The sequence below is a fragment of the Leuciscus leuciscus genome (genome assembly GCF_965113295.1).
Source record: "Leuciscus leuciscus genome assembly, chromosome: 15".
NCBI lineage: Eukaryota > Metazoa > Chordata > Actinopteri > Cypriniformes > Leuciscidae > Leuciscus > Leuciscus leuciscus.
The window spans coordinates 21,992,042-22,007,739 of NC_138739.1; the positions used below are offsets into that span (position 1 = coordinate 21,992,042).

The following is a 15,698-nucleotide window of genomic DNA, read 5'->3' on the forward strand; positions in this document are numbered from 1 at the left end:
CACTTCGGCTCGAAGTAAATGTGCTACTTCTGTTTTTACCGTGGTCTCGACGCGCGCCACATAGCGGCGAGGGCGTCGGCGAAACTGTAGCGAATAGCCTCTTTTTATAATGTTCAGCACCCACTTCGAAACCCCGGGCAGCTTTGCCCATGCGTCCGCATGAATAGCTAGGGGTTGAATACGAAGCGCGCTCCGCTCGCTCAGCGATGGGGAGGCTTCGGAGTGCTGTAACACAAGCGTCGCGCTCGTGACATTTGAGGCATGGGGCGCGCTGATAACAGCGGGCAGATTGCCCGCGCTCGACTCCTCTGCGGTGGTCAACCGCGAGGGGGAGGGCTGGGCGGTTCCCGTAGGAACTGTCATGTCTATGTGTGGATGTGGGCGCGGGACAGCGGGCACATTTACCACACTGAAAGCATCGTTCGCTTGAGTGAAGCGAATGCACGTTGGTTTCGTTTTTACAGAAACCGTGAGACATGCATAACGTGGTGTTAGTGGGCACATTCACCATGTTTGAAGCGCAATCGATCTGAGTCGATTCATGTGCGCGAGCCCTGTGTGACGGGCTGTGCTTGTGTGTAGAGATGGGCACTGGGCAGTGGGCATTCTTTCTACACAAAGCACCATCGGCCGTGGCCGGGACACCAGAAAAATTCACACTTATGGGATTTATCTGGGTAGCCGTAAAAACGGCGTTTGTGTGCAGGCAAGCGGGTGACAGAACCGACTTGTTTACAGCAGGATACACTGGAACAGTCACATTTACTGGAACTGAACGAGCGAGAAGTTGCCATAAAAACAGAGAGCGTCAACATGCTGGCGTTTATTGCAGGCCTGCGTGCATTACAACAGGCTTGTTCACTGCAATATTGACATTTCCAATCGCCTGAATTCCAGAGGGGAATGGGAAATGTATAGGAAAAAGGAGGTTGGTCCGTCCGCAGCGGGACCAGAAAAACTCCCTTTTTTTTTTTTTTTTTTTTTTACGCCAGTGACGCACGGAACATCATAGAAACGGTGTTTGGGTGCAGGCGAGCGGGTTGTACAACGCGCTCGTTGGCTGCAAAATACACATCTGCAGTCGCCTTTTCAGGGAACTGACAGAGCGAGCATTGCCGGCATAATTTTATCTGCCGGTAGACCCGAACGCGGGTCTCTCGCGTGCAAAAACCTGAGAGTCTGCCACTGGGCCACAGGGGGAGACACATTGTAACTCAGTTAGCGCGAGTATTATAAGAGAGCGTCAACGTGCTGGCGTTTGTTTGCAGGCATGCGTGTATTACAACAGGCTTGCTCACTGCAATACTGACATTTCCAGTCGCCCGAACTTCAGAGGGGAATGAGAAATGTACGAGAAAGAGGAGGTCGGTCCTTTTTCAGGGAACTGACAGAGCGAAGCATTGGCGGCATAATTTTAACTGCCGCTAGACCGGGATTCGAACTCCGGTCTCTCGTGAGGAAAACCAATGATTCCGCCACTGAGCCACAGGGGGGAACAAAAAGGTTTTTGGATGCACGAGCATATAAGAGCGTCACATGCTTTCATCGGCGTATGCTTGCAGGCGCGCTTGTATTAAAACAGGCTCGCCTGCTGCAATATTGATATTTCCAGTCGCATGATCAGGGAACTGGGAAATGTATGAGAAATTGAAGGTCAGTCCATCCTCGGACTGCCCTTGCAGTCTCGGAGAAGGATGCCAGGTGAGTCCTCAGAGTCACCATAGGCAGTAACTAACTCGCAGTGAGGGCAGTCGCCGTCAGCGAGTGCGAGAGCTGCGTGATCAGGAAAAGGGGCGTCTTGAAAAAGACGCCCAGCTCTTTTAGTGCAATGGGAGTGTGTGTCGCGGCGGCGAGCACACACACATACATAAACACAGTAGCAGAGAAAGGATATAACGCCGGATAGCGCAGCAGGAAGGCAAGGAAGGCGGCGCGGCCAGTGACTTCAGTGACTCGTCCCGCTGAAGGTGCTCTCTTTCAGACGGCGCGGCTTCTTATCCAGCTCCAGCGATGCGTGTGCTTCGCTTGAAGGATGAAAAATCAGATAATAGCTGCCTGCGAGCGGTATTTATAGGCCTAGACCACGCCCATTTCGGCGGGACGTGACGCAGCGGGCGCGAAGTGCCCTGATTGGGTCTGGCGTCACGCCAGGCCTCGCTCGATAGGCTGCTGCAGTTGCCGCAGAGCAGCCAATAGGCGCGCGAGCTGCCTCGCCTATGTCTGCATGCTGCCGCAACGCGTTTTGCATTATTACAAAATTAAGGATAATTTTTGGCTTCAATATCTCGCGGAAAAAGGATTTTCCCCTAGCGTAAGATATCTTACGCAGTACGAGAGAACCTCTCGTAAGAGAACTTAGAGAAGGTCTCAGGTAACATAGTGCACTTTCATATAGCATATAGCATTATTTGTAATTAACTAAAGTGTGTGTATTGAAATATTTTGGGTTCTTCCAATGATAAAACTGTGCTAGATTATGATTTTTGTGAGGGAGGGGCCTTTGAACTCCAACTCTTTTTTTGTGTATAATTGTGTATAACACATAACAGTAACTGTAAAATATGGGAATGGCATATGCTGAGTTTTGATATTTGGATAGGGTCATTGGGCTTGTTTTGGGCTATTTTTGATTGGCATTTGAGATGGTTTTGTTACGCATACCTGCAACCATGAAGAAGCATGAATAAGTAATAAGAAACCCTCCTGATTAATTCTGAGGAAACCTGCCATGACTGATTGATATCAGCAGCTTGAACACACTAAGTGGCAGGCTTGGCCACTTGAGAGCGCATGCACAAGACTCAGGTGCAAAAGCTCAGTGCTCTTAAAGGTTGTATCCGCGATTTCAGGCCCAAAAAAGGCCCAAACATAAATGATCACATTCATCTAATCTTTCCTAACGATCCGCTAGCTGCCCACCCCATAAGCAGGCCGTAAAAAAAACGTGTCTCTGTAGGCAGCCTAGGCTCTGAGATCTGCACACAAAAACAATTGGTTTCACCAAACACTCAAAACCAAAATAAATAGTGTTCTAACCAATCACCGACAGGGGGTGGGTGAACACTATTTATTTTGGTGGCAGGCGTCTCTGTACCCTGTCGGTACAGAGACACGTTTTTTTTGACGGCCTGCTTATGGGGCGGGCAGCTAGCGAATCGTTAGGAAAGATTAGATGAATGTGATCATTTATATTTGGGCCTTTTTTGGGCCTGAAATCGCTGATACAACCTTTAACCAAAGACTTTATATATAGAAAGATGGTGCACTCATATTAATTTTGAATACGAGAAAGTGCAGCACAATATGGCGGAATAAGTCCCGCCTTCTAAATAAAAGAACCAATCACTGATTGATAAATTGATTGATAAAATGCAGCTACCCTTAGAAGTTCTGGTTGCTATAGAAACAGTCAGTGTTCTGAGCATTGTGTATTGGCTGTTCTGGTCTGAAAAATAAGCTTTTTTACTATTTTAACATAAGGAACAAGGACAGTTCATGTCAGATTTTGTTACTGATTTTAAATATGTTATTTAATTGAGAGTTCAACAAGCAGTTTTTTTTTTATTTCATGAATCCCCCATGGTCTTGGATGGCCGCTGAGACTTTCCTTGACTTTGCCGCAATTCACACTAAATCCACACTATCTCTAATAATTAATCACAATCAGGAACTCAGGATCCCTGAAAAGAGAATCGACAAGATGCTAAATTAGATATACATATAATTTAGTAGTAAAATGGCAAATATTACGCATTTTATTGGTACAGATATGGGTATATTTTGTAAAACGTTTGCAACTAGGCTACTTTTTATCCTCATTACAAGCACAACAGTTACTAAATTATGCCTTCTGTTGAACTACTGAAGAGACATTTAGAAGTTTATTTTAAAGTGCATAGATTGTATAAATAAAGCCACTTTACGCTTTTAACACTTTGGCCAAAGCCAAACACAGGAAACTTGTCATCTAGCCTACTGAAAGCAGAAAGTGGTTAAGTGTGGGTATACTGTGACGGGCCCACAGTACATCTGTCAGCAGAGTTAAATTAAATGCTCCTCCTCCTAAACAGTGATTGGTGCTAAGAAGGATTTTACAACACAAAAACGATTTTCCTTTCATTAGATGTATGCGTTTACACGTTTATTATAAATGTGCACATTTAGTTTGATTAAATGTGTGCGTGATTGGATTCTTCTGTTTGTAAGCGCAGTATAATGTCGTCTAAAGACTTATTTTTAACCTGCACTGTCTTTGCGCTGATGGAAAACTGTAGATCAAAATCAGATAATTTACTGAAAAGAATTGTTACAGTACGTGTTTAGCTTGATAAGCATTATATACTAATTTTCTTCGTTCATCTCTAAAAGTTTAAAAGCTAAAAAATAAAATGGGAGGTGGGTGCACTTACAATGACGCTAAAGGCCGCAGTCAGTGCGCCTCTTGAGGCCAGGGGAGTGAGGTTTACACAAACAGCTCTTACTGGCCTACGTCAGCCTGGTTGCGTAACCACATACTATTTGGATGGTATTTGGATAATATTATGTCAGCCAAAGATGCAAAATGCCTCATACCTCATGGGCTAAATTGTTTTTTTTGGTATTGCCACAGCAGTTCCACATGAAAATATATTTTAAATTCAAATACATTCTTATAAAAAAAACATTCATATGTGTCAATGTTTAGTTTGACTTTGCATTTTGTGCAAAAAGGCCTGTTTTTTTCAAGACAGAATGTTTCGTGCCTCAGCTTGGTTTCAGTCAAGCTGTGGTCATTGCAGGGGATTGGCTCTACATGTGGTTTTGTTGCTGTTGGTTAAATGCAGCAGCAGGTGCACTATGGCCATTTTAGACACGAGAGTGCATGTTTGCATTGTTGTGTCTATGTGCCCGCAGCAAGTAGATGAAAGGCTTTTTTATACTCATGTGAATCCCCTTACCAGACCTCCACACTTCACTGGAAATAAATGTTGTGAGAATGCTTCAGAGAATTAAGTTTTGGAATTAATACTAATCGTTAATGTCATTGTAAAGGTACAATATTAGTTCAAAAAGAAAAGAAAAAAAATAGATGTTGTTATGACTTTATTAAGTGTAGCCCCATAGAAACCATTAAAACAAAATTATATTGGATAACCTTTGTTTTGCTCAAAAAAAAAACAGCTTAAAGTTCACAGCAGCAACCACATGAAGCTGGTTTTGAATATCAAACAGGTTTTATTAGGTTTGGCGCAGCATGTTTAATTTGTTATGTCTTTAATTCGCTCAGAGCGATAATTTGCAAAAGCATTTTAGATCTGATAAGAACTATGAAAAGGGTGTTGAGTCTTTACTGTAAAGGAAGTGGTAGCCAGAAACCAAGGTGTCAAAAACAAAACAATTTTTTCTTACTGAGAACAAGTTTGTTATATCTCAGAGTTATACATTTACTGTTTGGAATAGCATATTCATTTTACTCTGTTTTTGCTGTATTTACTATGTGCTAAATATGTGAATTTACTGCATGCATTATTTCAAGCTAGTGAAGAGCTTAACAAAGGCATACAGACAAATAAAATGAATGATCACTTTTCAGCTCGTCTAATCAAACAAGAAGTGAACATGAGTCATATTAGCATTCTGATGGATTATATCTGTTCAATTCAACATTTATGTTAATGCATATATAAATTAGTTCATGTGTCAGTCCGTGAAGTTTCTTAGCTTGGTTTCTCCTCAAAGTTTCTTCGTTTAGACTGTAAACTACATTGGAAGAACAATATGTAATGTGAAAAGACAAATGCATCGAATGGGCCCTTTATAAATCATGTAATTCAACAGCAACATTGAACAGTGCAATGTAACTGCACACTCATATGCTGTTTTATTTTCCAGATATGACAAAAAGCATGTTGATTTATTTAAATAATGTTACTTGCAAAGTAATGCCCAAAAAAACAACAAAAAAAAAACAGAGGGCTTTCAAGATAAAACACGGGTAGATTTTAAATAAAAAAAATAAAATAAAAACTTTAGAGGGGAGGAGAAGGGGGTGGAGATAGAGAGAGAGAGAGAGAGAGAGAGAGAGAGAGAGAGAGAGAGAGAGAGAGAGAGAGAGAGAGAGAGAGAGAGAGAGAGAGAGCGTCTCGTTTTTACAATGTTGGATTATTTCTACTTGTAAACGGTTTTAATTTTTCTATGGTGACATTTTTTATTGTTAAAGAAATGGAGCATGTGAAGTACATCTGAGAATGAAAATGATTCTGTTGAAGTGGAGTAGATGATCATCGAAATGGGCCATGTGGACATTATATATCAAAGAGCATTTGGAAAATGATTCATAAAGCAACTTTTTTCTGTCTGGGTTTATTGATCCTGATTGGTATGTGTTAAATTTATTTTTATGAAATATGACTTTTCATATTGTAGGCTATTTTGTACCTTAAGTGCTGTGTTTGTTTGACTTGTTAATATGGTTTTAGATGATCATCCTTACTTACATCCTATTTGATCTGAAACAGGTTACTGCTTTACTAATATTTTCTGTTTGTGTTCCATTCTGATGAAGTGAAGTCAGTGTCAGTGATGGAGGGAGATTTTGTCACTCTAAACTCTGATGTTACTGAAATACAGAGAGATGATCTGATACTGTGGATGTTTGGACCTCAAGAGAATCGTATAGCTGAAATCCATAAGCAGATCATTGATATGTATGGCAGTAATGAGACATTTGGAGACAGACTCCAGATGGACAGTCAAACTGGATCTCTGACCATCAGAAACATCAGAACTGAACACACTGGACTTTATAAACTACAGATCATCAGCAGCAGAGGAACTTCATACAAGAGATTCAATATTACTGTCTATGGTGAGTAAATTGATTTTCATGATGATCCAGACTGTTTGTTATATTTGGGATATAAATGAGGGATTTCAAAACATTGACTGTGTTTAAAGGTGCAGCATTAAAGGGATACTCCACTTTAAAATGAAAATCCTGTCATCATAAAGTCACGCTCATGTTGTTTCAAACCTGTATGAATTTCTTTCTTCTGCTGAACAGAAAGGAAGATATGAAGAATGTCAGTAACCAGACAGTTTCTGGTACCATTGACTTCCATAGTATATATTTTTTTCCTACTATGGAAGTCAATGGTATCAGAAACTGTCTGGTTACTGACATTCTTCTAAATATCTTCCTTTCTGTTCAGCAGAAGAAATTAATTCATACAGGTTTGAAACAACATGAGGGTGAGTATATGATGACAGAATTTTCATTTTGAAGTGAAGTATCCCTTTAATGCGATTATTTCCAAAAAGCAGAGAAAGGACTAAGTGAAGATTTCGGGAGGAGTGAACCCATCTAATCTTTCAATTAACTGCAGAGCATAATTATTTTATCAAAATTTGATCGCCATTATTCGCATACAATAATGCACAGCATAAATGACAAACTCAGATACAGTCATGTGTTACTGCCCTTTTTTAATCTACTTAGGTCAAATGCAAAACACATTTCTTGTAGACATATTGGATATTTTTCAGTGAGGCGCCTAAATATCTTCATTTCAATGTTTTTGACCATCAGTGTACTGCATTATATTCATGTTGTGCAGTTTCTTCAGTACCCAAAAAAAAAAAACACCACCTGTGTATATCACAAGCACATGCACATTTGGGTCCAGATTTACTAACAGCTTGTGCCAGCACAAACCCTCTTTTGGCCTTAAAAACTACTGTCATGATTTACTAAAGACACACAGTGCAAAATTAGCGCTGAAAAGGCTTGGACAGAGTTATTTTTGTAGCTGGCAATCATCCAAGGTGATTTACTAAGGTTATAGCGCTAGTCAATTTACTGGTATTTGCGCCATTATTTACTGCCCCCAAAAAAGCATGTCTTAAATCAGACGCTACTTTGCGCTGCTCTTAATAGATTGTGTTGGCAATAATGGAAATGATCCGGCTGCGTCTCTGTTTTTTTTGGAAATGGGCTCTCACACTAATTTGTGTTGTTTAGTAAATCTGGCCCTTGAGTGGAATAGATGCTATTAAAGTGTTTACATGCCTGTTTATTGCTTTTAAAATCAGCACACACAAAAAAAATATATTGCCACGTTATGGTTACTACAATTATGAGCTTAATAGCATCACTTTGATCAAAGCATTGTGTTTGCATGAGGTAAAGTTTAATAACAGTATTGCTTTATATTCGCATTATGAAGGTGCATGTGAATGTAGTTATTGTTTCTTCGCAAAAAAAACTAACTTTACGTGAAAACCTGCTCCAATAAATAGTTTTTGAAAATATACTTATTGACATGTGATCTGCATGTTTAAGAATATTTAGGGATGCCTTAATTGTTAAGATGTCAATCATTAATCGTTCCTGAAATAATATTTTATATTTCCAGCTGACCTGCCCATTCCCGTCATCACCAGTAACTCTTCAATCTGTTTATCATCATCATCATCATCAGAGTCCAGATGTTCACTGGTGTGTTCAGTGTTGAATGTGAGAGATGTGACTCTCTCCTGGTACAGAGGAATCAGTGTATTGTCCAGCATCAGTGTGTCTGATCTCAGCATCAGTCTCTCTCTACCTCTGGAGGTGGAATATCAGGATAAAAACACATACAGCTGTGTGATCAACAATCCCATCAGCAACCAGACCAAACATCTGGACATCACGCAACTCTGTCACACATTTGAAGGTATGTAAACACAGCATGTTTTATCCTCGAAGGTTGGTTTTAGGGGTGCAACAGATGCGATCCGTGATCTGTATGGACCAGGCCCCACGGTTCGGCATGCATTTGATTCGCGGGTTAACTGCTGAATTTAACCATTTTACACATACACACAAAATTGTCAAAATACATGTCTCTGCAAGTATTCTCTCGGTTATGTCGTAAGTGAACAGTTGAAAAATAAACTCTAGTAATTTTCTGTTTTTTTTCGGTCCGTTCATTCGATCTTAAAGTGACAGCAGATACCTAATATTCCTACTGTTGTCTGTGTCATTAATGTTTATAAAAAATAAAACTAAATACAGCTTTAACAAAGATGAAACTATATTCAATTTCAACAGTGATCAAATAGTATTATTTTACATTAGGCTTAATTATTAATTTCTTAACCTGAATACTACTGTTAGACTTTGGAACTTTGTCATTTAGTATTCATCTCTGCTTATAATTTGTGTATTTGTTCTTTTTTTTAATTACTGACTGCTTACTTTTTTTTTAGCAGATAAATAATAATAAAAAAAAATGATGACTGCATATACAAATGTTTGTCTAATAAAATTCTCCCCAGAATTTGCTTCTGTCAAGAAGTGTGTGCGTTGTGTCTTGAACTGAAGACAAGCCTTTCATGTTTAATGACAATTTTTGTCATCATAATGATTTATTTAATGACTTGTTTGAAACTTTAAGCTGTTTAATTAAGATTACACTAATGACTGTATTCTGTGCATTACAGAACATGACCAGCGTTCACATCTTATTGCTGCTGTTGTAGTACTGATGCTGGTGACAGCTGTAGTTGCATTTGTAAGGCGCTACTGTTTCATGAGGTGTAAACAAGCAGGAAAAGAAGGCAAGTTTTTACATTTAAAAAGAAAACAATAATCTTTTTTTTTAATACTATTTTTAATCAGCATTTTTTATTTTTATTTTTTTATGATTATTTACAGTTAAGACTCAAGGAGAAGAGATGCATTATGCTGAACCCACATTCTGTGCACATCAGTTTCAGAGTACGGTAAGATATATTTTATTTTATTTTTACCGTGGAGCTGTCACGGTTGGTTTTGGGTTCCCTTTCAAGGGAACTCCCGTTGCGTCGAAAACTGACGCTATGGGAACGCTTTGCGTGATGACGTCTTGAAGCACATGTAAAATCAGTCCAATGGTGTGGCGGAACGTCAGAGGCGGGTGACGTCACGTACCAGGAAACTATAAAAGCCGGCCCAAAACAGAAAACGAAAGCTTTCTGAGTCTTCAGTTGCGCTCTGTGTGAAATCTGTCTGTATATTTGGTGTTGTCTGTCTATATCACATATATATATATTCAGTATGGCGAGCAAGCAGCAGTTTAGAGTGTGTGTCCATCCCTGCCCGCGTTATTTAACGGGAGGTGATACTCACACTCTTTGTGTTGTTTGTTTGGGTGAGGAGCATGCCCAGTCAGCACTCGAGGGTGGTGACTGTGTGCATTGCGACGCGCTTCCATTGCGTTCGCTCCGATCCCGCTTGGCTCGGTTCACGATCGCGATCCCGCGATCGTGATCCGATCCCGATCGCGTTCCCCAGGGCTCTGGTCCCGCCGCTGCCGAGGCACGGCGGCAATCACAGACCTGGGGTTCGCAAATGGATCTATCAGTGGATGTTGAGACGGGCTCTGCCTTATCTCAGCCTCCTTCTGATAGATCCAGTGCCTCTCATCAGGGTGTGGAAGCACGCGTTGCGGTTTCTTCCCCCCCGATGGAGGCACCAATACTGCAATTGTCCAGCTCTGAGGAGTTGGACGTTGTTAGTATTGACGCTGAGTCTGAGGATTCGCCACCTCAGTATCATGCGTTTGAAAAATTGCTTGATGTTATCACTAGAGCTGTCGAGCGATTATCTATTGAGTGGCCAGAAGATAGGCAGGGCGCTCGTTCGAAAAGCAAGCTCGACGAGCGTTTCCTGCCATCTCGTGCACAGCCTCAGTGCAGAAGCCTTCCGTTTTCCCCCGATCTCCACACTGAGGTGTCGAGATCGTGGGGGAAACCAGTGTCATATCGAGTGTATACTGCACAAACATCACACTATTCATCCATTCACAATTATAAAGAGCATGGTTATGGGGAGATGCCGAGGGTGGAAGAGCTATCTCGCGAGCTATCTCTCTCCAGCAACGGCATCTTCTCTGAAGGCTCCTGCACTTCCATCCAAGCCAGTAAAAGTTACATCTTCCCTGGTTCATAAAGCTTATGCCGCCGCCGGTCAAGCTGCAGCGTGTTTACATACAATGTCCATAGTGCAGGCTTACCAGGCTGAGTTATTGGGTGATTCTGAGGATGGCGGGGGTATTAGTGCTGATACGGTGTCTGAACTGCGTAGAGCCACAGATTTGTCTCTCAGGGCCACCAAGGAGACGGCTAAATCCATCGGCCGCTCTATGGCAGCCCTGGTGGCCACTGAGAGGCATCTGTGGCTCAACTTAAGTGACATAAAGGACAAAGAGAAACATGTTCTTTTAGATGCACCAGTATCCACGCAAGGGTTATTTGGAGACGCAGTTAATAGTGCTGTAGCGAAGTCACAAGAAGCTTCAAAACAGGCAGCTGCACTTCAGAATCTTCTCCCCCGCCGTTCTTTCTATGAGGCTGCTGAGCGGGAGCAGTCTAAAAAGAGCGCTGAGCACCGCGCCACTCAGAAACAGAGCGTTTCCTCCCTGCTCCCCCACAAAAATCTCGGGGACACGGAGGGCGCTCTCAAACCCAGCAGTCTTCGAGGGGTAAAACGGATCTGCGGACCGTTATTACCGCCAAGAAGGCTGCTGGGGAAAAGTCCTGATGTCTGAGGGCTCAGGACAAATGAGGGTAGTCCCCCCGAAGCAGAGCGGTTAACACCTCTTTTCACGGTGCCCGTCTCTCTTCGGTGCCCTCAGGGGACCGTTCTGCCAACCCTGCCACCTCTGGTGTTACAGGGCGCAGCGGTCTCCGGCGAGCACATATCTCAAGGTCCACCCGGAAACGTAGTGGCCTCGGGATGCCCGCCCCCTCTGAGGAGGGTGCTAGAGCAGTCTGTTTGGTCGTTCCCTGCCGGTGTGGCGTTACAGGGCGACGAACCGACTACTCAACAGCAGGAGAAAAATACGGTGCCGTCTCTCTTCGGTGCCCTCAGGGGACCGTTCTGCCAACCCTGCCGCCTCCGGTGTTACAGGGCGCAGCGGTCTCCGGCGAGCACATATCTCAAGGTCCACCCGGAAACGTAGTGGCCTCGGGATGCCCGCCCCCTCTGAGGAGGGTGCTGGAGCAGTCTGTTTGGTCGTTCCCTGCCGGTGCGCCGTTACAGGGCGACGAACCGACTACTCAACAGCAACAAAATCCAGAAACCAGTCTCGAGAGACTGGTACCTCTAGTAGAATATTTGACAGCGTGGAAGCTACTGTCAAATGTTTCTCGTTGGGTCCTGCAGACCGTGGAAAAAGGGTATTAGATACAATTCTATTAACGCCCACCGCGGTTTATGGGGGTCCTGCCCACAGTGGTGGGCCCCGAGCAGGTTCTGGTTGTGGAACATGAAGTAAAAACTCTGTTAGAGAAAGGGGCCATAGAATATGTACCCCCCTCCAACAGGGAAACCGGGTTTTACAGCCGGTACTTCATAGTTCCAAAAAAGGACGGGGGATTGCGTCCCATTTTAGATCTTCGAGTTCTGTACGAGTCAGCCATGCAGCTCAAGTTCAAAATGTTAACCTTGAGACAAATCGTGCCACAGATCAGGTCCGAGGACTGGTTTGTCACGATAGACCTCAAGGACGCATATTCCATCCGTCCGTGTCATTGGAAGTTCCTGAGGTTTGCTTTCGGGGGCAAAGCATACCAATATCGAGTTCTTCCATTCGGCCTGGCTTTATCACCCCGCACTTTCACCAAATGCGTGGATGCAGCTCTGGCGCCTCTGCGCCTCCGGGGTATTCGCATCACGAACTACATCGACGATTGGTTGATTTTAGCTCAGTCGCATTAGATGGCGGTTCAACATCGAGATGTTGTTCTCGCCCATATGAAAGAGTTGGGGTTACGGCTGAACGCCAAGAAGAGTGTGCTTTCTCCATTTTAGAGGACCACTTTTTTAGGCGTGGTTTGGGATTCAGTGTCGATGCAGGCGCGCCTGTCATCGCCACGCTTCGATTCCATCCTGGCAGCTGTGAGAAGTGTAAAGCTAGGCCAGCTACTCACTGTCAAACAGTTCCAGAGACTGTTGGGTTTCATGGCAGCAGCTTCCAACGGGATACCTTTTGGACTGCTGCACATGAGGCCCCTGCAGTGGTGGCTCAGGACCAGAGGGTTTTTCCCCGAGGGGCAACCCATTTCGCACAATCAAGGTCACGCGGTGATGCCTACGTGCCTTGGTTATGTGGAACAAACCTTGGTTCCTGTCCCAGGGCCCAGTGCTGGGAGCTCCTTGTCGTCGCAAACTGCTAACGACGGATGCTTCCCTCACGGGTTGGGGAGCGATCCTGTGGGTCGCTCATCTCAAGGTCTGTGGGAAGACCATCATCGTTCCTGGCATTCTATAGCCTAGAGATGTTAGCTGTCTTCCGGGCTCTGAGGAGCTTTATCACAGGTCTCAGGGGACACCATGTGTAGTACATACGGACAACACGTCGGTAGTCGCCTATATCAAGGGGGTTTGCGCTGGCATGCCATATCCTCTTGTGGTCCCAGGGGAAGTTGCTGTCACTCAAGGCAGCCTACATCCCCGGGGTCCAGAATATAGGAGCAGACACTCTGTCGAGACAGGGGCCGAGGCCCGGGGAATGGTGGCTCCACCCCCGAGGTGGTGGAGCTGATATGGAAATTATAAGTGGATCTGTTTGCGTCTCGAGAGACGTCTCACTGTCCACTTTGGTTCTCCTTCACGCATCCAGCTCCTCTGGGACTGGATGCTATGGTACAGACGTGGCCGAGGCTACGTCTGTACGCCTTTCCCCCAGTTGCTCTGCTCCCGGGAGTTCTGGAAAGAGTTCGCAGGGACCGGGTTTGCCTGCTTTTTATAGCCCCGCGCTGGCCGGGCAGAGTATGGTTTCCCGATCTTGTGTCCCTCCTCGACGGGCATCCTCTGGAGTTACCCGTCAGGAGGGACCTTCTGTCCCAGGCAGAGGGCTCGATATTTCACCCTCGGCCAGAACTGTGGAACCTGTGGGCTTGGCCTCTGAGGGGGCCCAGCTCATAGAGTCAGGTCTCTCAACCGAGGTTGTTGAGACCATTCTACAGTCCAGAGCTCCCTCCACGAGGAAACTTTATGCCCTGAAGTGGAGAGTATTCACTTCTTGGTGTAGTGACCGTCGGTTGGACCCAGTCCACTGCCAAATTGGTACAGTGCTGGAGTTCCTGCAGGAACGGTTCACTGCAGGTCTGACCCCGTCCACTTTAAAGGTCTATGTGGCGGCCATAGGTGCTTACCACAGTCCTTTGGGTGGAATGTCTGTGGGGAAAGACCCCTTGGTATCTCGTTTCCTTCGTGGCACTTGGAGGTCCTCCTCCCTTTCGAAATCGGACCAGGAGGCGAATAATTTGCTTTGCCCTGTTCGGGCGTTAGACGCGTATGTCCACAGAGCTGCCCTGTGGCGTAAAAGTGACTTTTGCTCCCCTAACAAGGGAGGTCCAGTGTCTAAGCAAAGGATGAGCAAGTGGGTGGTTGAGACTATCTCACTGGCTTATGAGGCGGCTGGACAGCCTTCTCCTTTGGCTGTCCGGTCGCTCTCTACTAGGAGTATGGCGGCCTCTAAGGCCCTTATATCAGGAGTATCGTTACAGGACGTCTGTGATGCGGCAGGCTGGTCCTCACCGCACACCTTCGTCAGGTTCTACTCTCTGGATTTAGACTCTACTCTAGGGTCTCATGTTTTGTCTTCTTAGTGCTGCTCACATGATTACACACAGGACAGACATTTGTAGCTATGGAGGCGTTGGTATAGACGTTCCCATAGCGTCAGTTTTCGACGCAACGGGAGTTCCCTTGAAAGGGAACGCCTCGGTTACGACTGTAACCTCGGTTCCCTGAAGAGGGAACGAGCGTTGCGTCGCCCTGCCATATCTCCTTCATGCCTGTCAGCTCGACTTCAGACTTTTACGAAGCTTTCGTTTTCTGTTTTGGGCCGGCTTTTATAGTTTCCTGGTACGTGACGTCACCCGCCTCTGACGTTCCGCCACACCATTGGACTGATTTTACATGTGCTTCAAGACGTCATCACGCAAAGCGTTCCCATAGCGTCAGTTTTCGACGCAACGCTCGTTCCCTCTTCAGGGAACCAAGGTTACAGTCGTAACCGAGGCGTTTTGTTTCATGTCTTTTATTTTGTAGTTTTGTTCCTGTTTCCAAGTCATGTGCTTCCCTTGGTTAATGTGTTATGTTCTCATTGATTTGTCTTGTCATGTGAAACTCTGCTCTGTTTTTCATTGGTTCATTGTTTTATTGTTCACAGATGTTCCTTGTTTAGTCATAAGTCTCTGTTTATAAATAGCTCTCATCTTTCCATTGCCTATTGTCTAGCTTTGATGTTGTTACCTACTATTGGTGAGTGTATTTATGTTTGTGCCAAGTCTTTTTGTGGCACTTTACTATCAATTCAAGCCTGTTTTGGCCTGTGTTTTCGTTATTTTGTTGATCTTTAAATAAACTGCACATGGTTTCTTCAAACTTGCCTTCAGTGGACTAAGTTACAGCAGTTTTTCTACATGTATTACTCCCTCAGCTTCTTATTCCTTCTGAAGTTGCATGCAACTGTTTTTTCCAGTCAGTATTACTATATAGCTTTTATTTTATATGAACTTGTGTTGAAATTTACATTGCGTTTATTAGTGTAGCTGGCTTTATGTAGCTACACTACGTTTTTACATTGCTTTAACTCAAAATAAGTTAAGCTTTTTTTTAATGTAAGTTTATTGTAATTTAAGATGCCTTAAATTCAAGCTGATTGTACTAAAAAAAGGCAGCAACT

The 15,698-nt window shown here is 44.0% G+C and overlaps 1 protein-coding gene across 6 annotated transcripts in view; it reads left to right on the plus strand.

Annotated features, from left to right (window-relative positions):
• The first annotated feature begins 6,501 nt into the window (after nucleotides 1-6,501).
• The window catches only part of LOC309475628 (natural killer cell receptor 2B4-like), a 50,905-nt gene continuing 41,708 nt past the window's right edge, over nucleotides 6,502-15,698 (plus strand). For 2 of the 6 annotated variants that reach the window (XR_014197740.1, XM_082138496.1), the window contains exons 1-4: nucleotides 6,503-6,847; nucleotides 8,394-8,693; nucleotides 9,463-9,579; nucleotides 9,677-9,744. Coding sequence is in view for 5 of the 6 variants with exons in the window: in XM_082138496.1 (XP_081994622.1) it covers nucleotides 6,562-6,847; nucleotides 8,394-8,693; nucleotides 9,463-9,579; nucleotides 9,677-9,744 (771 nt within the window). In the remaining variant the exon portion in view is untranslated. Of the gene's footprint in view, nucleotides 6,848-8,393; nucleotides 8,694-9,462; nucleotides 9,580-9,676; nucleotides 9,791-15,031; nucleotides 15,222-15,250; nucleotides 15,674-15,698 lie in introns of those variants that run through there. The other 4 variants (XM_082138498.1, XM_082138495.1, XM_082138494.1 and 1 more) reach the window with 4 other exon arrangements.